The 23891-nt window shown below is 32.4% G+C and overlaps 3 protein-coding genes across 8 annotated transcripts; 1 reads left to right on the top strand and 2 right to left on the bottom strand.

Moving 5' to 3' along the window:
* Positions 1-1312: 1312 nt before the first annotated feature.
* Positions 1313-8848, top strand: LOC101266660 (U-box domain-containing protein 52-like). Of its 6 annotated transcripts, none has more exons than XR_002028292.3 (11): positions 1356-1601; positions 4159-4388; positions 4831-4934; positions 5062-5183; positions 5560-5765; positions 5844-5919; positions 6061-6352; positions 6473-6574; positions 6634-7062; positions 7530-8353; positions 8442-8848. XR_002028292.3 is itself a non-coding variant. In XM_069288179.1 (10 exons), the coding sequence occupies exons 2-10, from the start codon at positions 4190-4192 to the stop codon at positions 8301-8303; spliced, it is 2304 nt and encodes a 767-aa protein (XP_069144280.1). In that variant the 5' UTR covers positions 1356-1601; positions 4159-4189; the 3' UTR covers positions 8304-8354. The 6 variants fall into 6 exon arrangements, 1 of the variants encoding a protein (XP_069144280.1); XR_002028290.3 differs by having other exon boundaries at positions 8437-8848; XR_002028291.3 differs by lacking the exon at positions 1356-1601 and adding an exon at positions 4039-4067 and having other exon boundaries at positions 8437-8848.
* Positions 8849-9095: 247 nt separating this feature from the next.
* LOC101266357 (pollen receptor-like kinase 4) lies at positions 9096-14951 on the bottom strand. Its single transcript, XM_004245387.5, has 4 exons — positions 14087-14951; positions 11860-12453; positions 10513-10840; positions 9096-9661 (listed from the first exon to the last, which is right to left on the bottom strand). The coding sequence occupies exons 1-4, from the start codon at positions 14757-14759 to the stop codon at positions 9304-9306; spliced, it is 1953 nt and encodes a 650-aa protein (XP_004245435.1). The 5' UTR covers positions 14760-14951; the 3' UTR covers positions 9096-9303.
* Positions 14952-17557: 2606 nt separating this feature from the next.
* On the bottom strand, positions 17558-22956 carry LOC101249843 (trihelix transcription factor ASR3). The gene is made up of 2 exons (XM_004245263.5): positions 22330-22956; positions 17558-18249 (listed from the first exon to the last, which is right to left on the bottom strand). The coding sequence occupies exons 1-2, from the start codon at positions 22775-22777 to the stop codon at positions 17747-17749; spliced, it is 951 nt and encodes a 316-aa protein (XP_004245311.1). The 5' UTR covers positions 22778-22956; the 3' UTR covers positions 17558-17746.
* Between the last annotated feature and the right edge of the window lie 935 nt (positions 22957-23891).

The following is a 23891-nucleotide window of genomic DNA, read 5'->3' as shown; positions in this document are numbered from 1 at the left end:
TTGGGTGGTATGATTGTTTCCAGATGTTTACAACTGGCGGTGTTATGAAAGTCAAGATTTATTAATGGAATTAGGTTGGGGTTTTAATTGTTGTTGTCTGTTCTTGGTTATAGTTACTGGTTGAAGCTTGTCGGAGATGGTGAGAACGAAGGCAGTTTGGTCGAAGAAGGTGAGGAGGATATGAGAAGAAGGCAATAAGTTTGGGTTTGGTTTGGAACTGAAACAGAGGTCAAGCTAAAAAATTATTTTAGTTTTTTTGTTTGATTTTCACCTTATCTAGGTAGGTTTTTAAAATTATTTTCGAATTTATTTGTTATGTAGTCTAGATTTGTCTCTGTTTGTGTCTTTATTTGATTTTGGGGTTTTAGTCTATTACATTAACTTTGTTGAAATCTTTTGGGATTTTGCTTCTTTTGTGCCTAATTCTAGTGTTTGATATTTTGGTCGTAGTGTTAGGTCTTCCGAGGCATGTTTCATACGAAAGAAGTAGTATAATGAAAAAACAATAGAGAAGAAATATGGGGGAAAAGATTAAAAAAAAAAAAAGGTCAAGAAAACCTCAAATTTTGTCCAACAATGGTGTTAGATACAAACAGGAAGATGGTGGCTTTATAATGCCCTAATATGACTGTTAAACCCTTTTTCCAGAGTCTCACATTCCTAATAGGTGTGTGTCACGCACTCTTTGAAATTAACTGCCACATAGACTGCCAAGTCAAAACTAGTGTTTAAAATATTGTGTTTCGATGAGTTCAGAGGTTCAGATGAAAAATGAGCAAGTAAAAAGATTTACAATACAAACTTATACAAGTATAATGGTTCACCAGACCCTTTTGCCTTTTGGAAAATCCACGTGTAGCGCCTAAATGACATATTTTTGTATATGAAATGAGAGGGGTGTTTTTAAGCTTAGTTCGTCAAAATAAGAATTTTTTAAGCCTATCAATAGTTTGTACAAGAAACCAATAATCCACTTTTGAGTTTGAGTTTGTTTATAATACTTCTGCCTTTTAAAAAAGAATCAAATGATATTAAGTGAGATTCGAATATTTAACTTGAAGCAGTTAAGATCACCTCTCATCAAATGCATCAGTCCAATCTCTTTCGACCATAAGTGTCTTAAGATAATACTACATATTTTTTAGAATAATACACATATCAGGTAAAAGATCAAAAATATCTTTTAACTTTAATTTATTAGTTGACTATATTCTTATCGTTAAAATAAAATTATTCTTACCCATAATGTTACAAAACGTATCATCCATGCCCCACCTTGGACAGAATTCCCATGATCAACAAAAATCAACCCAAGAAAATAACAAAATATAATCCAAACCCGACCTAACAAACTTAACTCATACCTACTTCACCTCCATCTCTAAAGCAAATCTCAGAAACACAATCACTTTGTTTCTCCTAACCTAGTAACCTCCCAAAAGCCACAAGATATAATTTCGTCCTAAATGGATCGAATCGATCCAAAAAAAACTCTTCTACAAAGTTTCATTAACATCCATTGAGTTATTTGCTGAATTTTGAAGATGTTTTTTTCACGTTGATGGAGAAGAAACACCTTTGAGGCACAGGATGAAATAGAGGCAAAATTCTCTTTCATTTTTATGATTTTCTTGTGAATTAGTTGTGATTGTGAAAATGAATTTCTCTTAGATTGCTTTATGAACTACTGGATCTTATTCTTAATTTGTTTATGCATGTGTACACTAATTTAATTCGATAGAACGAGAAAACATGAGTGTGATTTCTTTAAATCCAATTTGAAAATAAGATTGAAATAATACCGTGGATACGAAAACTGACTTTTCAAGAGAATACTACATTTGTTTTGGATGAAGAAGAAAGATTGGAACGTAGTAATACAATAACTGAATTATAAATTATGCATAGCATTGTAACTCTATGGAAAAGCATGAATCCTTTTGTAACGGCAGAGGTAAGAACGACTTTGTTTTAAAGTAAGGATATGTTGGATTTCTGACCCCCAAATTCGCCTTAGGAACAGGTTTATTCTATATGTTCCTTTGAGAAATTACAGCAGATACGTTTTGTGAAGTAAATAAAATAATGACACAATATTTTATCGCAGAAAACCCCAACTCACAAGGGTAAAAACCACGACCTACACCTCTGTAGGATTTAACTCCACTTTATTAAATTTCACGTCTCAACAAAAGATTACAAAGCTATGTAACCTAAGGAATTATAAACTCTAATTTCTAGCTACCCAAAGACACAAAACCCCCGGTTTAATATCTTCCAATGTTCTTCAAGTTCTACAACTTGTTGAACAACTCCTACTCACAAAACTCAAATTGTAAACAAGACTCTTGAATACAATCTTACAATTTTTCCTCACAAATTGCTACACTCCCAATAAATCTCAAAAGTCAAACTTCTTGATCGTGTTTTGATATTCTCTCTATGTAAGTGCACACTTTTTTTGATGCAAATAGCTCCCTATTTATAGATCAAAACTTCAACAAAACCTTGTATAATTCAACTTGTATTTGCCTTCTACAAATCCTTGTTGACTTCTACTTGGACTCCTTTTCTACAGAATTTCCTTAATAAATAAGAAAACACAATTTCCTTAAATAGACTTCCTTAAATAGGAATTAGTTTTCCTTCTTTCACTTGGCTTTGAACTCCTTTATAAAAGGAAACTTTTTGTGCTTGTTGCTTGTCGAAAAAATAATAATTCCACAGCTTTATAACTTCTAATTCACGTGGTTGACGTTCTCCTTATCCAAGTCGAATTCGTTCTGTAAGGAACGCGTCTGTACAACCTGTTTCTTTCATCTGTTTCTGTATTTGTCAATTATCAAAATCTTTATCATTCTAACAGGATATAGTCAACTAATTAATTAAAATTAAGGGGTACTCTTTACTCCTTTCCATTATACAATTTTTAGTAAATGACGGATTCATAACTTATTTTTCTATGTTAATTCAAAATTGGTGATAATTTATATAAGAAAATAGAATAAGTGGTGATTGTTTGTAGGATGTGAAACTTGTGAAAAAAGTAATAATGTAAATGTGTTTCATACTGAATATTATTATTCATTATCGTGAAAGGGCATAAAATACTCTTAAGCTATTGAAACTGGTTTTAAAATACTATTTGTGAACCTATTGATCACAAAATGTCCTTGGAGTAAACCTATGTGGCTTTTTATCACCCTTATTCACAAATGGCCCATTAATTGAATTAATTGATCTTTTCATTCAATATGTGGCATGATCTGATTCGTTAGAAAAATTAATTTACCTTAACACAGGTCCACCTAATATCTGACCCAACAAAAAACCCAATTATTCTAAACACGAAAACCCATTAACCTAAATTATTTCCAGTATAACTCTGGCACTAGGTTAATGTATAGTATTTTTATATCAATTCAATAATTTAAGAATATTTTAGGTCATTCACCGTTTATTTATTTTAATTTGTGTTGGTAGAGATATTCTTTCCTAATAACAAAATCTATTTTGTTATCATCACTTTGTCTACAACCATTAGTCACTATCATTAATCACTTCTACCGAAACCTTAATCGTCAATCACCAACCATCTCTATCATCACAATCACTACTGATGACAACCGCGCTATTATTAGTTACTACCACATCACCATTATAATAATAGGCAACTGCTATCACTATGATTAATCTACTACCAACTATCTCTACCATCACAAATATTATCATCGTCATTACTAGCCACTAATACCAACAATCACTACCTCCACTTTTACTAGCCACAGGACAACTACAAACCTGTCTAGCATCATTCACAAACGTAAATATTTAATTTTTTATCAAATAATAATATTATTTTATTAAAATTATATTTTTCCCTAATATTTAATGAGTGACATAGTACTACCCCTTGTTATGTTGTAACAACCAAAATACCCGCCAAACATGGGCCTCCCTTCAAATTTTAACTACACCTCAAAATCATCTTCATTCTTTTTTGGGCATTCTAAACAAACAGAGCTAAACTTTTTTTTGCTCACAATTTTCTTGAATCTGAAAAAAAGGTAGAAGCAAATGAGTAAATAAGAGTAACTTTTCATGATTGAATTTTTCAAGAATAACAGAATTTGGAATGTGTTGTTGATTCAAAAACAGATGGGTAAAATTATTTGAGAAATAGTATAGAATGTGGGCTCCACCAACAGCAATGAATCATGGGGGACCTCCATTGAATAAATTGATAGCTGTGGCCATAGACAAAGATAGAGGAAGCCAAGTTGCTCTAAAATGGGCTGTTGATAACCTTTTAGCCAGGGGACAGACTATTATTTTGATCCATGTCAAAGTGAAACCATCCGGCACGCCTTTTTCTCAATCAGGGAACAGTAAGTCTCTCGAGTTTACATATCTATATGATTTTGTGGATCAATATGTGAAGTTGGAATGTGGATGGTTATTCAACTAATAGTTATTATCTGAGAAAGTCACGTTATTATGATATAATATGACAAATAAACTTATTTTTGGGATCATGTACAAATATTGACTCTTAGAGATTTTTTTTGGAAAGAGGAGATTGTTCTTAATCACCATATTCCTTTTAAGAGACAAATTTGTGTGAAGTCTTATTCGCGAAATGTGGTTTGGTTTGTTTGGTTGGTTGTTTGGGGCTTACGATATCAGTTAATTTAGTTTATGCTTGTGTCATTTCTATCCGTCCCTCGCTCAATCAAAAAGTGGAGAAAGGAAAAGTGAGGATTATTTTTCTTTGGAGTTAATTTTATGAGAAGAGTAACAAGGACTAACTGATCTACTTTTACATATCAGGAATAAACCAGGATGGTAGCAATGATGGATCAGGAATGACTGAATTGGATCCACAGTTGAAGGAACTCTTTCTTCCTTTCCGAGTATTTTGTACACGTAAAGATGTTAGTATTCAAACACTGAACCTTCAAACATAGATCAAGAATCCATCTTTGGCATTTAGAGTTGCTTATTTTCATAGTCATTTCCTTATTCTTTCTAATATAGATTCTTCGCATCAATAAATAACAGATTCAGTGTCATGATGTTGTGCTAGAGGATGCCGATGTGGTCAAAGCAATCGTTGAATATATTAATCGAACAGCTATAGAAGTACTAATTCTTGGTGCAGCAGCGAAAGGAGGCCTTCTCAGGTATGATTACTCTCTCTATGCATGCATTGATATTTGTACTTGTTGGAAAGGCGCCAAAAACATTTGGGACGGAGGGAGCAGTATATGCGAGGTATCTCTTGAATGAAGGAATTACCTAGATGAGTAACTTGTATTATATGTATAGTCACAGTTTCAGTTCATTTGAAGCTATATTTGTTTAAGTAATACATAAAACACACTAGCAAATTTGATTCCGAAGCTAAATCAGAAGTTTGTGAAGAAGAAAAGTGAAGATTTACATCTGCATTTCATTGCACTATTCTTATATGGACCGTTTGTTTTAGTTATGCGTTTATATTTGGAAGATAATAACATCTTCAGAAGGACTAATTACAGTAGCCTTTCTGCTTATCAGATTTAAACTCAAAGATATTCCTGGAAATGTGTTAAAAGGTGCTCCTGATTTCTGCACTGTGTATGTCATCTCCAAATCTGGAAAGATTTCATCAACACGATCTGCTGCTCGTCTCGCACCATTTGTTCACCCACTACGTCACCAGTTCACGCAGAATGGCAACGTCAAATCTAATTCATTTGAAGATTTTAATGTCCCTCCCAGAGGTATGCAAACACTAGAAGCAAATTTTTCAATTCAGCTCATTTCTTTGTGCAAAGCTAATTATGATATGTTTCGAATAGGTTCTATATCTGGGATTCCAAAGCCTGTATCTGATATGCCCATGTCCAACCTTCATAGTGATACATTCAACATGAAGTAAGTCAAATTATCTTCACTTCCTACTCAAAACATATCGTGTTTTTATTACAATAATCAACTGCTAAGTAAGGGAAAATGGACAATGTTGCATATTTTTTTCATTCCGAGACCTAAGTTGTGTATCGCTATTGTAAACAGGTCCCCTTTCACTCATAGGAAAGGCCCAAATGGCAAACCATATGAGATTTCTCAGCCAGATACTGACATATCCTTTGTCAGTTCTGGTAGGCCAAGTATTGACAATATGTTTCCTTCATTTGCTGATTCCTTTGATAGCGGAACAACCCCACCCCGGCTATCAGGTTTCTCTGATTATGAGGGGCAAAGTTTTGAACCCATGCCCATGGGGCGCAGATCGTTGGACATCATGCCATCAGAGATGTCATTGCTTTCAATGGAGGGTGATAGACCATCATTCTCCTCGACACCGGTAGGCAATCAAAGATATCATTTTGAGCTTTTGAAAACTACAGATACTAAGATCAGAACTGCTACACATAATTATACTCCAAGCACTTAAGCCTCTAAAGGTTTTTCGTTTCATTTAAAGGATGACGTAGCAGCAGAAATGAGAAGGCTGAAGCTGGAGCTCAAGCAAACAATGGAAATGTATAGTACAGCATGCAAAGAAGCACTCACAGCACAACAAAAGGTAGGGAATTCTGCTTCTTTGTGATTTGCATCAATGACTTAACGCGTTGTCAATTGTAGGCGACAGAACTCCAGCGTTGGAAAGCAGAAGAACAAAGAAGAATAGAAGAGGCAAGATTTGCAGAAGAAGCTGCATTAGCACTTGCAGAGAAGGAGAAGGCAAAATCTCGAGCAGCCCTTGAGCATGCAGAGGCAGCTCAGAGGCTTGCAGAACTAGAATCTCAGAAGAGAATTAATGCAGAAATGAAAGCTCTAAAAGAAGCAGAAGAGAGGAATAAAGTACTAAATAAACTTTCAAATTCAGATGTAAGGTATAGAAGGTATTCGATAGAGGAGATCGAATCTGCAACGAACTACTTTGCTGAATCTAATAAAATTGGAGAAGGAGGTTATGGACCAGTGTACAAGTGTTACATGGACCACACACATGTTGCAGTTAAGGTCCTTCGCCCCGATGCAGCTCATGGAAGACAACAGTTTCAACAAGAGGTATAAAGCCAATAATACTTATTAATTCTTCGAGATGTACCTAAGAAAAAGAATAGTGTTCCCTGATACCAACATGTCAATGACTCTTCCATAAAACCTATTAAAGCTATATAAAATTGAATGATCTGTAAAAAATATTTGTCAGTTGATAATAATGCAACAAGCCACTGAAGTACATCGAAAATAGTTTAAATAAAACAAGATGAATGGCTATATTGGTTTGTTGATGGCACCGGAACAGGACAACAATATAATTAGCATCCATTTCTAGCCAATAATTGCTATATAGTCTGCAAAAGAAAAAAAAAAGATGCATCGTAAAAGTAGAACTAAGAACCAATGCATCTTCATGTAATTCCACTTATAAGCGGATAATATGCACATAAGAGTCCTGTTTTTCCGTTCATAAATGAACATCATATGTAGCATTGTACCCTTATCTCACTCACTCTCTTCTTTCATTGCAGGTTGAAGTATTGAGCTGCATACGGCATCCTAATATGGTGCTTCTTCTTGGAGCATGTCCCGAGTATGGTTGCTTAATATATGAGTTTATGTCCAACGGAAGCTTAGAAGACCGTCTATTCCAGAAAGGAAATTCACCAGCACTCTCTTGGCAGCATAGATTTAGAATTGCTGCTGAAATAGGTGCTGGTCTTCTTTTCTTACACCAAAGCAAACCAGAACCAATAGTGCACCGTGATCTAAAACCAGCAAATATTCTACTAGATCGAAACTTTGTGAGTAAGATTAGTGATGTTGGTTTGGCTCGGCTTGTCCCTCCATCAGTGGCAGATACTGTAACTCAGTATCGAATGACATCAACTGCTGGAACTTTCTGCTATATAGACCCCGAATATCAGCAAACGGGGATGCTTGGTATAAAATCTGATGTCTACTCTTTAGGTATCATATTCTTGCAGATACTAACAGCCAAACCACCTATGGGTTTAACTCACCATGTTGAGAGGGCAATCGATAAAGGTACATTCAACGATATGCTTGATTCATCCGTTCCTGATTGGCCCCGTGATGATGCTTTAAGCCTAGCTAAGTTATCATTGAAATGTTCTGAGCTAAGAAGGAAAGATAGACCAGATCTAAGCAAGGTTATTATGCCGGAATTAGAGAGATTGAGAACACTTGGTGAAGAAAATCCATGCCAAACAGGCTTCTATAGTTCAAGCCACTCAACAAATCCGAGTCAAGCTTCCTTCTCCCAAGCAAGTCAACACGAATAGATTAACAACATTCTATCTTTGACGAATACTTAACTTGTTAATTAGTAGTGGTATGACTATATATTACTATATCCACATATTCTGTTCTTTTGATACAATGTGTTATTCTTGATACATTTTTCACCATAATCAGTGCAGGACAAAACTTTAGCTACCAAAACAAGATGATATGGCTCTGAGAGCTCGATGATCACATCGATCATGAAGCACGTACAGTCCTCTCATATAGATTAGCGGAGAATAGTTCTAACGTACTCAAGAGGGAAGGGAAGAGCCAAAAGAGAAGTAAAGAAAGTTTGACATGATCATTGTTTTTTATAGTATAACAAAGGTTTGTACATTTCCATCCTTATATAATAGTGAAAATAGCATTTTTAGTCCTTCATTTATTATTTTATTTCGATTTTGATTCCAGTAGTGTTCAATTTTACACATTTGGTTGTTAATAAATCCAAATGTGCAACTTTGCTCCCTCTCTACTCTAAATCATCTATCTCTCTGGACATTTTGTTTAACTAAATTATCCTTATTTCTTTTTTGCATAAGGTCATCTTTAAAATTATATGAAAAGGAAATACAATGTAATAAATAGGTCAATCTTTTTTTATACGCATATTATATGTTAAATCTTCTAGACGTTTTGTGTATTTATGTTTTTATATTTTGACCTTTTAATAAAAATTTTATTTCCGCCACTGACAGCAAAAGAAATTATCAATATCATTAATAAAGAAGTATTAAACAAATAAAGACTTGTATTCCAAAAGCAAAGTAGATCATTTTCTAACTCAATTAGGAATGAACAAACATCTTTTATTGAGTAAAAAACTTGTAACAAATTATACACTTAAAATCCAATAGGAAAAAAAAAAGAGTATCCATGAATATTACATGATGCAAGCTTCCTTTAATTTTTCTAACTTCCACATATATCTACCCTTTAATTAAAATTAAAAGACAAAATATTATGTTTTAGATTTCAAATATATGTATACTTTTATTAAGCATTTCTAGAAAAGGAAAAATCATCATCAGTGATGGCTTTAGAAGAATACATTTCTCCTTGATGACTTGCATAACTATAAGAATTAGAAGAATAATCTTCTTCATCACTTTCTTTCAATTCTTCAATTTTGTGTAAAGCTTCCATTAAATCACATCTCTTTGCAACATCCATTTCACAACAACACATTCCAATTTTCAATAGCTTAAGCATTTCACCTTCACAATTATGTTTTGTTGTGTTCATGTCTTTATCAAAAACCTCACCTGTCCATTCTTCTCTTACTACTGAATTCACCCACATTGCTAAGTCTGCATTTGCACCTTTGCCTTGCTTTAGATAATTAGCTGGAAACCTGTGTTAATTAAGCTTAATATTTAGTAACATGCTTTTATATTACTCACATAAATGACTTGTATACTTAAAAGTCTTAAAATTATGTATCCAGTCAAACATTCCTATCCTCGGAGAAACTTTAGCCACATCTTAACCCGAATAAGAAGATCAAGAAAGTCGTGCACAACTAACATTACTGAGAGACCTTAGCCACATCTTAACCCGAATTAGGCGATCATGAAAGTCGTGGACAACTAACATTCCTGATATGAGGTTTCTTTTTATTTCACAAGTTGGTGGATCAAAATTTGTGAACCTAAAATGTTAATATTTGGTTCCTTGTCACTATATGAAACTCAAAATGAAGTAATTTGTGTTGGTATATGCACAAAATGATCTTGATAATTGCATACTAAGATGTATAACTTTGATATATAAGGTCGTTAAAGCACTATAATTATCGTAATTAATACTCCCTTCGTTTCAAAAAGAATGATTTTTTTTTCTTTTGAGTCTGTTTCAGAAAGAATGGTCTCTTTTTTCTTTTCTTTTTTGTACATTTTAATTTTAAACTTTTCATGTGGTATGTTTAAGGCCACAAGATTAAAAAGCAATTTCGTACATTTGACATAACTTTAATTTAGAACCTCAAGATTCAAAAGTTTTCTTCATTTTCTTAAACTCCGAACCAAGTCAAATCAGGTCATTCTTTGAGAAACGAGGGAGTACTACTTTATAAAGGACTCGTAATGTGAAAAAGCAAAATAATTTGCAATGGAGAAAGTATTAGTATTTTTTCTGTCTCTATGTGAATGTGAGATACTTTATGCATCAGACTGTCTCTTAGAGATGGGGATGGAGTATTATTACCTGCCGGTTAGTAGCTCAAGGATGAGGATGCCAAGGCTCCATACATCAGTTTTTCTTGTGAGACGTTCATTTTGCATGTATTCTGGTGATTTGTAAGCCACCATGAACTGTTTGGCATGGTCTTTGTTGATTACTGGCACAAGGGCATAGTCTGCTACAAGTGGCTCAAATTTGTAGTCTAGTAGAACATTTGAGGATTTAAGATGTCCATGAGGGAGTGTTAGTGTTGGAAGTTCCTTGTAAAGATAAGCCAATCCTCTTGTAACTCCTTTTATGATTTTCAAACGACTTGGCCAATCAAGACTTGGTTGGTTAAAATTTCTTTTGCCTGATCAAGAAAATCTAAAATTAGTTCAAAATCAAGAGAAACCCAAAGTCAACCTCAAAACTAGTTCAAGAGAGGCGGGCTGGATATATATCTCGAGCATGGGTGAGGCTCCATATCGTAAGGGAGATTTGAGATGAGTCATGCTTTGTTCTGATGTCATGTTATGGATGTTAAGTATGATTTAATCTCAAAAATTAATTCAAGTAGATAAAAATTATTCAATCTATATAAAGAGACCATTTATCTCATAATTGACCAAGATGGTCTTCAATGCTTTTACACTAATAAATCTTCTAAAAAAATTAGGTACTACATATGTTAAAATATTAAAATAGTGTAACACTTTTTTATATAATCAGTATATATAAGTTAAAGTCAATAGAAATTAGTTTTAATACATGGGCAATACAAACATTAATTTTACACTATTCACTTGATTTTGAGATAACTAGCTAACTCCAATTATTATGTACAACTATCTATAATTATTGTAAAGGATCTTTAATCTGTATAAAAAGTTTAAAACTTTTTTATAATCTAATACTTCAAATGATGTCACTGCTTCATACAAATTGAGACAGATATCATGCTTAACTTGAGTGGTTAAAATTTATTTGCACTCATGTGGATCTTAAATTAATAAAAATATACCATGTATTTTTATACACATATCTATCATCATTTAACTATAATTAAGTGACATGTCTTAATTTTACTTTTAAGTTTCGCTCTCTTTTCTAAATAAATAAGTGTTATTTTAGCTCATTTCAAATTTATTATGAAAAATAACAAATACTATAATGCATGCTTATTTATTAGATATTTCTTGAGAATTGAACATTGTTTAAAAGAACTAGTACTTAAATATAAACGTACACTGAAAACAATTATTACTATATTTGTCTTGAATATAAAAAAAATCACTTATTTTGACATGAAAAAAGTAATTGATTAAAATTTAAATTGCATAATTTCACGTAAAATATCAAGTGCGAGTAATTCTTTTTTGTAAAACTCACCATGTAAATGACTTGCCAAGCTTCCATTATCAACAAAATCAGTAACCAAAAGCTTTTCTTCCCTCCTATAATAGAAAGCCACAAGAGGAAGTACATTAGGATGTGACAACTTGCCAAGGCTTCTCATATGTTCATGAAAATCTTCTTTGCCCATATTACTCATTTGTCTAAATCTCCTCACAACAATTGGTTTTCCAATAGGAACATCAGCTTTATAAGAAGAACCAAAACTTCCACTTCCCAACACTTCAGCTGGAGCTCTAAGAAGATCTTCTAAATCAAACTTTTCTCTATCCCTTCTTACAAAGTATAATTTACCAGCCTTGTCATGATGATGATGATGATGGTGACGACTTTTCGTGTACTTTTCTTCTCCAAGTACTGAGGGTTTTTTGTTCAGATTTTTTACTGATGATTTTTCATATTGAGTTGGTTTTTTCCTTTGTTTATGGACAAGGAAAAGAGCAAATAATATAATGGCTAGTATGATTAATCCTCCTATGGATGCAAGGATTATGGCCACTATTGGGATTTTCTTTTTCTTCTTTGATGTTGCACATGCTGCCATTGGCTTACCACATAGCTCCAAATTTCCTGATTCACTCGCACAACATTGAACTTATATATGAGTTAGTCTGACTTATTATTAGATTTAAAAGAAAAAAAAGAACGGATAAGGATTCAAAATATATTCAAACTTTAATCGAAATTACTATAAAAATTTCAAATTTTAGACGGGACCTATTACCCCCATTCTATTTAATAGTGTGTTTTATAGATATATATAAGTGTCCACGTGAACATCATATATAAATGTTGTATTGTTATAAAATAGTTACTTCTCTATATCGGTACTTATATATCTTTAAAATACACTATTAAAAAGTGTTGAAGTTAATACGTTCTGACCAATATTTGAAATTATTACAGCAATTTCAATCAAAATTCAGATATATATCAAACCTTTAACCCAAAAAAAGACTTTTATGATTTAAAATCAATCATAAATATGTATATTATCATAAATCATTTTATTAAAAATAAATACATATTTACTAAATATAAAATATATGATTCTTTTTTAAACGGCCTAAAGAAAAGTCATACACTCATAGAGTACACAGATGTATAGGAGATCAACAAAGTTGCCACGTACGTCTATTTAAAAGATTGTAATGTAAAAAATTACAGCATAATAATAATAATTAATATTACTTATTATATTTGATACAGCTAAAGAGATCGAGAGGGTATCAATATTTGACTTAACCTAATTAGGACGTGCGCTCATGTAGTAGTGACAATATATATCAATCTCATGGGATCTTATATAGATCACCCTAATTGACATATTATCTTCATTACCATAATGTATAATGGCACGATACTTAATAGTTCAGACAAGGTCTTTCGATTCTATTAATTGATAATCAAGATATATGTATCATTAGCTACTATCGATAATTTTAACATCAGTCATCACTATATATTGTCAACTATCATCATTAGTTATCACTATCATCCATCACAATTATTAGTCTCGATGAATTTACCACAATTAATCATTACAATTAGCCAACACCATTTTCAAACAAAATTTACAATTATCATTGGTAGTCATCATCCCACCAACGACACCTCATGTAATTTTAAAAAATTATTTTCATATGTATTTGATTAGTTAATATACAGTATTTTTAAAAGTTTTATAGTATTTAGTAATTTTACATTTTAAAACAAAATCTAATAATTAAAAAATAATTTTAATTATTTAATAATTCAATTTTAATATTCATATTCAAACATATAAATTTTAATATACGTATTAATAGGCGTAAGTTAAATAGTAATTATTTTTAAAGCAATTTCCAGTAAACTTCTTTCTTGTAGTAATAATAATAAAGTTTAACACGATGGTAAAAAAATGCTTTCTCACTTTCTACCGTTTCAATTCGAATTGGTCTTTTAGTATTTAACGCTTTTATCGAACCATAAAATTATATTATTTTTTGATATGTTTTTTTTTATGTGATATTTTTTTTGAATTTTGAAATTTAAATAATTTTTTTATATTTAAAATATTTTGAATGATAAATTATTATAATTTATAATAATTTTTATAAAATTTATAAATATATAAATTTTATTTTAAAAATTTTATGTTCAAATTTCTGTTCTCGGTAAAGGAAAACAAAATGGTACAGAGAGTATAACTTTAAACTCTAACCTGCAAACGAGCTTGCACTTTGGGTGCTAAGCTGAGATGGTATTGGACCTTCAAGTCTATTATTTGCAGCATTTATTTGAAAATCCTGTTGATTAAACGCCGGTATTGTTCCATTGAATTTGTTATTTTGTATCTGAAGCTCAACAAGCTTCGGAATTCCCAATAACGACGTCGGAATCTTCCCCGTAAACTCATTATTCGCCATTAAAATCCTCCTTATCGACTTCATCCCGGCGAAAGCATCGTCCGGCAACTCACCGGAAAATCGATTATTCGACAAAAACAAACCTCTCAATCGTCCTCCGATTTTCTTCACGTTCGGTAACGGGCCTTCAAAATTGTTATTCATAATACTCATAGTAAGCAAATTAGTCAACTGAGAAAGCGTATCGACATCGAGATTCCCCGATAATCCCATCGATTCGAGACGGAGACCGTAGAATTGTCCGTTTAAGCAAAGCAATCCGTTCCAATTGGAATCGTTGCCGGTGCAAAGCGGCACCGATGAATTCCAGTTTCCGAGTGATGATGATGACGTGGCATTTTCGAGAGATGATTTGAATTTTATGAGTAGTGCTGGTTCAGACTCTTGACCGTAAGATGAAGTTATCATCATCGTCGTCAGGAGACAAAACAACAACAAGCAGCGATGGTTTCTTGCTGAAGAAGCCATCGTTTGAAGGTGATTTTTTCTTCTATATATATATTTTATTTTATTTTTGATGAAATAAAAATGAAGGATGTTATATTTTTGATAATTTATTCAGAGAGAATTGCGATGATTATGATATTCAGAGAGAATTGCGATGATTAGATAGATAGGGCAATAAGGATAGAGAACAAATTGAGTAATGGTGAGATTGACAAGGTCTGATTAGCTGTATTCGCCGGCTATTTTAGTATAACTTGTTTGCCAGTTTCCAGATATATTGTTCACATAGTTTGTACTGGGTGGGTTGTGGGGGTGGGGTGAGAGGTTGACTAACGGGGATCGGAGCACTGGCGAATTTAGAATTTTTATTGAAAGGAATTATTCGGAAAAAGAAAAAGAAAATAGTGATTTGAACTCTTAAATTACTAGGCCAACCTCTAATCTTATATTAAGGAGATTTAAAATCAATATATAAATATAATTTCTTAAAAATATCTTAAATATATAATGTAATTTTTCATCGAGTGATGAACCCCCTCGACGTACTCTAGTTCCACCGCTACATTGGAGGGAGTGGAATTCCTCCATATTCTTGCAAAAACAATAGTTTGGTTTGTTTGAGTTATTTCTTTTTGTTTTAATTTGTTCATCATAATTTTATTTGATATTGAGTTTTAAAATTAAAATACTTTCGTATGTTGTGGTCATAAAGTATAAAAATATCAAAATATTTTTAATATTATAATCTTAAAACATATTAGGTTGAAAGTTAAAAATTAATGAGTTGCTAAGAAATCAGTAAGAAAAAATAAATTGAAAAGAAAAGTGAAACAAATAAATTGAAACAGAAAAAGTACTTTTCGACTATCACTTTTTATTTTTGTCACAAGTTTTTTCAAATATTTTCTACATATGCTGATTATCAAATATTTTATGTTTGAATTCACATCAAATATTAATTAATTTGATATTTGTACTTAAAATCGAATCAAATCAAACGAATTAAAATAGAAAAATATTTACCAAGCAAAAATGGATTTATTGATTTTGACCTTTCTTATTTGGATATGAATTACTCCATATCAAAACAGTATAAACAATTTTTTCACGATAAATGAAATTCATAAAAGGTAACTTGCGTTATTCTATGAATTTTTAATATTACTTCTCATGAATATATATCATTAATTACTTTTTAGGTGATACAATAGTCTATGAAAAATATTTGTGTTATCAATATATAGACGTTGAATAATTGGAGAGCTGATAATAAACTTGAAAATATCATTTATTTATTTTTTAAAGAAAAATCCTATAATCAACCAAAATTAAAAAACATAAAATGTTTTTCTCCAAACATATCTTAGAGATCTCAAAAGTTTTGGACAAATTATTTATTTAATTTACACGTTTCTGCTTGTTCTCTTTCAACTTTTTCTTGTTAATCAGGAAGGCCTAACACCAAATGACAAATGTTGCATTGATTTGACATACTTTTAATAAATAAATAAAATATCAATTTTGTTATATCGTTTTTTGAATATAAAAAAATTAATATTTAAAAATGTAATTATAATTGATGATAAGTATAAATTAGAATGTAAATGACAAACTATCTCTTAAATTTTTAAATTAAATAAATAAACATAAACATTTATTTATTTAGTATAGAAATAAGTAAAAATAGTAGGAGAGTATCACAGTTTAATGTTAAGAAGATTAAGCCTTTTTTTAAAAAAAATAAAATGGAGTGTGTAACTTCTCATTTTAATTCTAAGATAAAAAAAAATGTATTGAATTTTTCTACAATTAAATTTGGCAAGTAACTGTTAATTGATGAAAACTAGTTGGTTCTAAACTTGATTACAATTGAGACTTTTGATTATAATATGGTAAATATTTCTCATTTGCATGTTTACATCAAACCAAGTAATATAATTTTACTAATTGAAAATTAATATCAAACAAACACATACATCTTTACCTTCGTAATTTCCATTAGTCAATAATTACTAAGAAAACAAAATAACATATACTTTGTATTTTTCATAACTTAACTACATTTCAACAACTTATTTTTTTTAATTTTCTTTTTTTAATAAATATGGTATCTAAAATTAATTTTCTTACGCCTCGACCGATAATATATATATTTCATTGTTTCTTTTCTTCTACTTTGAAGGTGGACATGGTGGCATTGGCTTCCCACGTAGGCCCAAATTTCCTGTTTTATCCACACAAAAAAGTGAGCACAATATAAGAAAATTATATGTAATGTTTATATTAACTAAAATTAAAAAGTATTTGGAGCATATGCATGCTCATGATTTGTATGCATTCTACAAATACTTTGTTCTAAGGCGATTTAGGAATTTAAATAAATGAATTCAACGCTATATTCAAGTTCTTTTCGCTAATAAAAATCATTACACTTTTAAAAGTATATGATCCAAATTTACTATTTGTTACTCCGTTGGAATTTATGCGAAGGAATTTAAAATAACTAGATTAAAACACTTAATTTGACTATGAATAGATACTTCAAAAATTCTAAAATAAAATTTATATATTTCAAAACCATTCAAAAAGTACAAGTTAACGATTCAAAATCCCCGCAAATAGTACAAACTCACATAAAATAGAACGAAATAAATAAAATTGGCTGCAACGTATAATCGTAAATCCTGTTGAGCAAATGCCGGTACTCTACCATCAAACTGATTATGTTGTACCTGCAGCTCAACAAGTTTCAGAATTCATAATAACGTCATTGGAATATTGCCTGTAAACTCATTATTAAAATTATCCTCATCACTTCATTCCAGTGAAAATATCTTGCATTTCTTGTATCATAGAGAAAATTTAACCATTTCAAAACTTCCTGTGATCCTTGACAATACTGGTTACCTCATCATTACATTGACAAAGATGTAAGTAAAAGCATGTGATGATTAATCGTTACATCACAAAGCATGCCATAGTTGAAAATCTAAACTATTTAAGGTTAGTTATTTTTTGTGAATTGCATCACAAAGCTGAATAAGGGTGTCTGAAATTTTTCCAAGGCAATCGATAAGTTGGTTGCCTTGACTTCTGATCAAATGAAGGCGACCAGCATCAAAATTGTTCAAACCCGCAAGGCTGCAATCTCTATCATCCATTGTATTTCCTTCAGTTATTGCAGTGATCATTTCTGCATTTTCTCTAAGAGTTGCAGCCATCAGTTCTTCTGGATTATCTACATGAAACTGCTCAGCTTTTACCTTATTAACCATGCTAAGGTTTGGAAGTTCAGTCATTTCCTCCGGACTGGATGTCTCGCGCTTTATTTCTAAACTTGAATTCTCATGCCTTGGGGCTTCCAAACCTGCATCTATGCTAGCTTCATGCTTTATACCCATCTTCGATTGCTCATACTTCCTGTTCTCATTTAAGATGCGTCTCCATGGATTCAATCTTTCCTCAATTTTGTACCTTTTTGTCTTCGTCCTCCGCCGTTGCCTTTTAGGACCTGTGGTTCAAGAATGTTAACACATTTAGAAGATAGCCAGGTGGCGTACACAAGATCTTTTGTAGGCAGCAGCGATATTTCAAAAAATAAACAAATGAAAATTGATCTAACAACATTATATTAGTAAAAACTATTTAAAGTGTAATAATAAAACATAAATCAAGTAAATTACTACACAAATTGAATTCTAGTTCAACTGGTCTATTTTATCCTTCCTAATTTGACTAGGACTTGGAGGTTGGAGATTCGAAACTCCTTAACAACATTTACGTTTATCACAGACAAAAGTTACTGAAAAAGCTCAAAAATCAAACATAAAGCTGCGCTTGCTGAGGTTTGAACTCAGGAGCACCACTGCACTAGCCATGTGCCAAACCATGGAAGCTCATTTTTCAAGCAATGTCATTTATGTTATTTCTAATTATATTCTGTTCTTTTCAGATATATATATATATATATATAATACAAAGAAGTCAACAAAGCAGTGTCGGTTGACACCCCCTTGACATAGGGTGGATCCAATTTTCTTTTCAAGAGATTGCTTTTCTTTTTAAATTCTTCTTTATCTTTGGTATATTACACTATTATATAAGAAACCATGACTACACTACAAAGTTTGTTTTATAGAGTGCAGGATGGATAGTTGTGCTAATTAATTCTAGAATGCTAGTATAATAATAATGAAGATCTGCAGTCATTAACTTCGGCAAATGACAAGATTCACCAAGTCATTTTGCACTAAATCAGGCAGCAGATCCCAGCAGATAAAATTACAAATTCATATGCTCACTTAAATGAAGAAGGGAAAAGAGAGAAAAGAACCATATTCATGGCTAGTGAACTGAATGCCGATTTAAAAAAAATACTGAATGCTGACATGTGCATTCCAAGGAATCAACCCCTTCCGTTTTTTGGTGGAGGAGAGCTTGGTGGCATACTTAATAAACTTACCGAAATAAGATACGTTTTATCCTTATAACCTAATCAATGTTTTAAGAAGTGGAGGTACAAGAGGCCTAAGTTGTGCGGACTCTTCACATTAGATGCTGCACCCGTGTCTGATTCTCCAATAATACACTACTTTTGGAGAATCGGACACACACCCATGGAATTTTTGAAGAGTCAAGCAACATAGCAAGAGGCGCAAGGCCAACCACTTTGCTTTACATTGTATGAGCCGTAGTTCCCAAGCAATTTACTTTACACTGTAGCAAATGCCTGCTGTGCAAAAAGAATAAACATGAAGCTAATCACTTATTTCTGCACTATAACTTTCCTAAGATATAGAACCTATTCTTTAATCTCTCCAAAGTCAGTTGGGTTATACTGAGAACCATTAGACAACTGCCACACTACTGGACTGGAAAGGGCATAGGAAAGGGGAAGGGGAAGGGGAAGCGGAAGATATGGCAGACATTCCTGCGTGTGTTTGGTGGTTGATTGGTAGGAGAGGAACCAAAGATGTTTTTGAGATTAAATATGAGAATATTTACACTGTAATACAGATGTATTTCCCTTTTAGGTTTTCGGTGTAAACTAGAAGATGTCAGTACAATTTATAGGATGATAGATTTTCTCAGTTCCCTACAGTAATTGTAAAGGAACTGCTCTGTATGTAATTATTGGCACAATCTTTGTACAAGTTCCCAAGATGTGGGACATAAGTCCAACGAATATTTAACATATTAATATTTTTCTGATAAGGTAATGTTGATATTGTTTTTGTTGTTGTTGCTTGTAAACATAAATTACAAAAGAAAAGTTTAAATTACATAAATGTTGTAGAAAATTCCAAAAAAAAAAAAACAAAGCGTATAAGGAAATATAATATAATTTCCTATTATAAGATGAAACTATAACCATTTTCTTGTCAAGGCAAAATAACTGCAATAGGATAAAATCATTCTTCATCAAAATACTGATTTTTGGTTAAACATTTTCACGTATTATTTGTACAAAAGTTGAACGCCCGACATTAGCTTTTAAGTGAACAGAGAATCTTACGAACAATTTGTACAATAAAGATAAGCCTCCTGTTTCTTCATCTCTTAAGAGCTAATTAGTTCTTTTCCCAAACACAAACAAATAGCCCATTAGAGTTGGATAAGTTAAGACCAAAATGTTTTTTTCTCGTTTCTTTGTAAAATCTCCTCACTTCAATCTCAAGGTCGCTGCTTCTACATTTGGTTTCTCTCTGTCCACTGGCTCTTGAAGCCGCTGTTACCACCAGTCATTCCAGACGCCTCACCTACAGGCTATAGCTTTTTGCGATCACTACTTCAATCAGTCACGTTCTTCACACCTATTTTCTTTTACAAGTATATTGTGAAGGAAAAAAACAACCTGATCTAGTTGCTCATTAAAGAAATATAGGTGTGAAGACTAGGTTGTACTTCATTACTATTTTCTTTCTAAACAGGATCATTGATAATGCTTACTTGGTCAATTCCTTTTATGGATTTTTCTCTCTTCCAAAAGGTTTAATTTAGATGTGGATTTTGCAATTGCAAGCGTTCAACAAGGTATGCTCCTCTCCTACAAGGGGCTAGGCGAGTCTTGGAATATGCTCAAACCTTTGGAGCACAACTAATGTATCCACTTCCCAATCATTTAGGTTTCTTTTGAACGGGAAGTTCCATAACTGTGTTGTCAATGCTCCTTCTACTGTTTTCTCTTAACGTAGAACCAGGCCATAGATGTTTGGAGAGAGATTTTCCATACAAGAATTAGCAAGCCATTAGTGCTCCCAGGAAGATGTTCTGCAACCATTAACTACCCTAGTGGAGGTGTGAGCCTTCATCAGAAGCCAAAGTGTTCTAATGGATCTCAACAAACAGAGGTGTGATCCCCCATCATATCTAGCTCTTATTATGCCCACCCAATAAGCTTGAGGTTACTGAGAATATCTCGACAGCAACTTCAATTTGAGTGCCTTACTGTGCCATTTCAAATTCCTGACGCCTAACCCATCTTTTCTCTTCCCATGCGTCACCTTGCACCATTTAACTTAATGAAACCCCTTTTACTCCTCCTTTCATTCCGCAGAAAATCCCTCCTAATCTTATCAATCCTCTGTATAACCCTATCTGTGCTGGGGAATAAAGACATCATATATTGGCAGAGCATCAAGCACTGAACTAATGAGAGTGACCCTGCCCCTCAAAGATAAGTATTGAGCCTTCCACCCTGTCAGTTTCCTTTCACACTTCTAAATTACCAAATCTCACATTCCCTCAAAATTTAATAGCTTAGAATTGAATCAACTTTTTGACTCTATAAACCTTTGAAGTTATAAATAAATTTTTTCCACACACATCAATCAACCAATTGTGACTCGATCCCAAACTCTATGAGGTTTGCCATACAAATCTCAGTACTCATCAACACATACTCACAAAGTGGAACTGTGTAAGAACTCTTAGAAAGAACCAGATGCTAGACCAATGGTAGCAGGCTGAATCCAAAAGTTTTTCCTAACATTATTCAACATATATAAAAAAAGAGGTTATTAAATAAATCTTTCCCTTCGGTAGTAAAAAATCACAGAGTATCAGGTATTTCAAGACTCAAGTGTACTACTCCACTAATCCCTGTCATCTTCTGTTACGTTGCTGGTCAGCCAGTCTAACCGATGAGAGGTTTTTGTTCCCATTCATATTATAGTAGCTGGTCTAACTTCTTTTCAGCCTTACTTTAGCCAAGTGCCTCATTATTTTCTTAACTACAATCCTTTCACCAACAAAATCTATCAATAACATTGAACTCAAATCTCCACTAAATCATCAAATAAGATTGAATACAATCTTAATTTTACAAACAGGGTCATCAATTATCGGCACGAAGTTCTCTTTAATGATCTATACTAAGACTTAACCAGAGGACTCTTCTAAACAAAAGCACACCCTTCATAATTTTTTCGACAAACTAGTAACTAAAAAGTTTCTCGCTAATAGAAGCAAACAACTATTATTTTCTAAAGAGAAAGATACAAAAGAGTCATCTTGATAAAATTGCATGTCATATTTCTGGTTAACAACAAATTCATGATACTTCAAAAGTTGATTAGAACAGAGGCAGTACCAATTTCCAAGAAAGCATTATTTCCTTGAACCTGCTGTGCTTCCGGGTCGGTATCCGGGTCAGTTTCAGCACCGCCACCATCCTCACCCTCTAAACTCAAATACCTAGCAATCGCATTAAACAACTCGAAATCAAACTGCTCCGGCAGCTCCAATTCCCTCTTCCTCTCCTCATCGAAGGAATCCCAATAGGCCGATTCCCAGGGCTTCACTTTATTGTACTGTTCCAACATAGATTCCCACCTCCGTTTACACTGATTCAAACTCCGATTCACGCCCAGTGAGTTGCAATTGTGCACGGTCGATTGCCATTTCTGGAAAGAGGCTAGGGAGTTGCCGCATTCAATTTGAGTTGCTTTCATTTCGTTCACAAGGGTAACTGACTCATGTAATGTCCAGTCAGGCGCCGCCTGTGAACGCGTCCTTAGTGAACCGCCGCTCCTCTCCATTTTTGACGCCCAATTTTTCTGAATCTATTGCCTGACGCTCAACATAGCTGCTGGAATTGGGAAGAAGAGCAGTATGAAGAAAGAAGTTAGATGATGTTATGGGAACTTGTGCTCAATTTGTTTGCTTGCTTACACTAATATTTTTTAGAAATTTATTCAGTCAAAGTAGAGGTTTGTGAACTTGAAACTTAGGGTGTGTTTGGTATAAAATAATTTCCAATTTTCTAATGTTTTGTCGGGAAAAAAGTGTTTTTCAAATCAATTTATTTTCCTCAAATTTAAAGAAAATAGTCGGAAAATATTTTTCAAAACTCTCATCTAACTTCAAATCACATTTTTTTTTTGGAGAAACATCAATTTCTAAAGTATTTTCAATTTGAAAATTTTATATTTCTATCCCGACCATCCCTCCACCCCCTCCAAAAAGAATTAATTTTTTTTAAAAAAAATTAATTTCAAAACTTTATTTTTTTCACCCGATCTCAGACCCCCACCCCCGGTAACCCCCTCCTCTCCTCCCAAAAAAAATTAAATTTATTTTTAAAAAATATTTTTCATTCATAAATTAAAAACTAAAAATTATTTCCTATAAATATTTTTTACTCACCAATGAAACATGAGAAAATAAGTCATAAATCTACTTGTTTCCAGAAAAACATTTTCCTTCATACCAAACACACCCTTAATGTCAGTTTGAATCGACTAATTTTGGGGGTTTTAAGCCAAGAAATTTTTACAGTTTTAAAGTGCATGGATAAAGTTATAAAGTGCTTACAAGCACTTGTGTTAAAGCTAAAATAACAAAAATAAGTCAAAAGTCATAAGTTAGAAATCTCAACTTATGGCTTTTGGCTTACAAGACAAAAGTCAATCCAAACGGGCCCTTACTTAATGAGAATTATTGTTTATGAGCTTTGCGAGTTAATATGCGCATTCAAAAAATAGCATTTTTGAATTATTCTTAAATAGTTTTATATTTCGGCTAATACTCCCAAATAAAACGATTTCATACCAAGGTCTAGGGAGTGAATGGTAAATCAACCTAAAAGAAATTTATTTTATTTCAATTTTAAAAATTTGAAAATAAATTTATAAAAGAATTAGATATTATAAC

The sequence above is a fragment of the Solanum lycopersicum genome, chromosome 8 (genome assembly GCF_036512215.1).
Source record: "Solanum lycopersicum chromosome 8, SLM_r2.1".
Taxonomy (NCBI): domain Eukaryota; kingdom Viridiplantae; phylum Streptophyta; class Magnoliopsida; order Solanales; family Solanaceae; genus Solanum; species Solanum lycopersicum.
The sequence above is the reverse complement of the archived record's forward strand: the minus strand, read 5'-3'. Positions and strand labels throughout refer to the sequence as shown.

Bases quoted from the DNA above. Each gene is read 5' to 3' on its own strand.
- LOC101266660 (XM_069288179.1), top strand. From the start codon at position 4,190: ATGTGGGCTCCACCAACAGCAATGAATCATGGGGGACCTCCATTGAAT. The intron at 6,353-6,472 runs GTAGGCAATCAA...TTTCATTTAAAG, and splicing joins CATCATTCTCCTCGACACCG to GATGACGTAGCAGCAGAAAT. The intron at 7,063-7,529 runs GTATAAAGCCAA...CTTTCATTGCAG, and splicing joins GACAACAGTTTCAACAAGAG to GTTGAAGTATTGAGCTGCAT.
- LOC101249843 (XM_004245263.5), bottom strand. From the start codon at position 22,777: ATGGAGAGGAGCGGCGGTTCACTAAGGACGCGTTCACAGGCGGCGCCT. The intron at 18,250-22,329 runs GTACTGCCTCTG...CTTGAACCACAG, and splicing joins TAATGCTTTCTTGGAAATTG to GTCCTAAAAGGCAACGGCGG.
- LOC101266357 (XM_004245387.5), bottom strand. From the start codon at position 14,759: ATGGCTTCTTCAGCAAGAAACCATCGCTGCTTGTTGTTGTTTTGTCTC. The intron at 12,454-14,086 runs GTTAGAGTTTAA...CGAGTGAATCAG, and splicing joins AAGTGCAAGCTCGTTTGCAG to GAAATTTGGAGCTATGTGGT. The intron at 10,841-11,859 runs GTGAGTTTTACA...TTTCTTGATCAG, and splicing joins CTTGGCAAGTCATTTACATG to GCAAAAGAAATTTTAACCAA.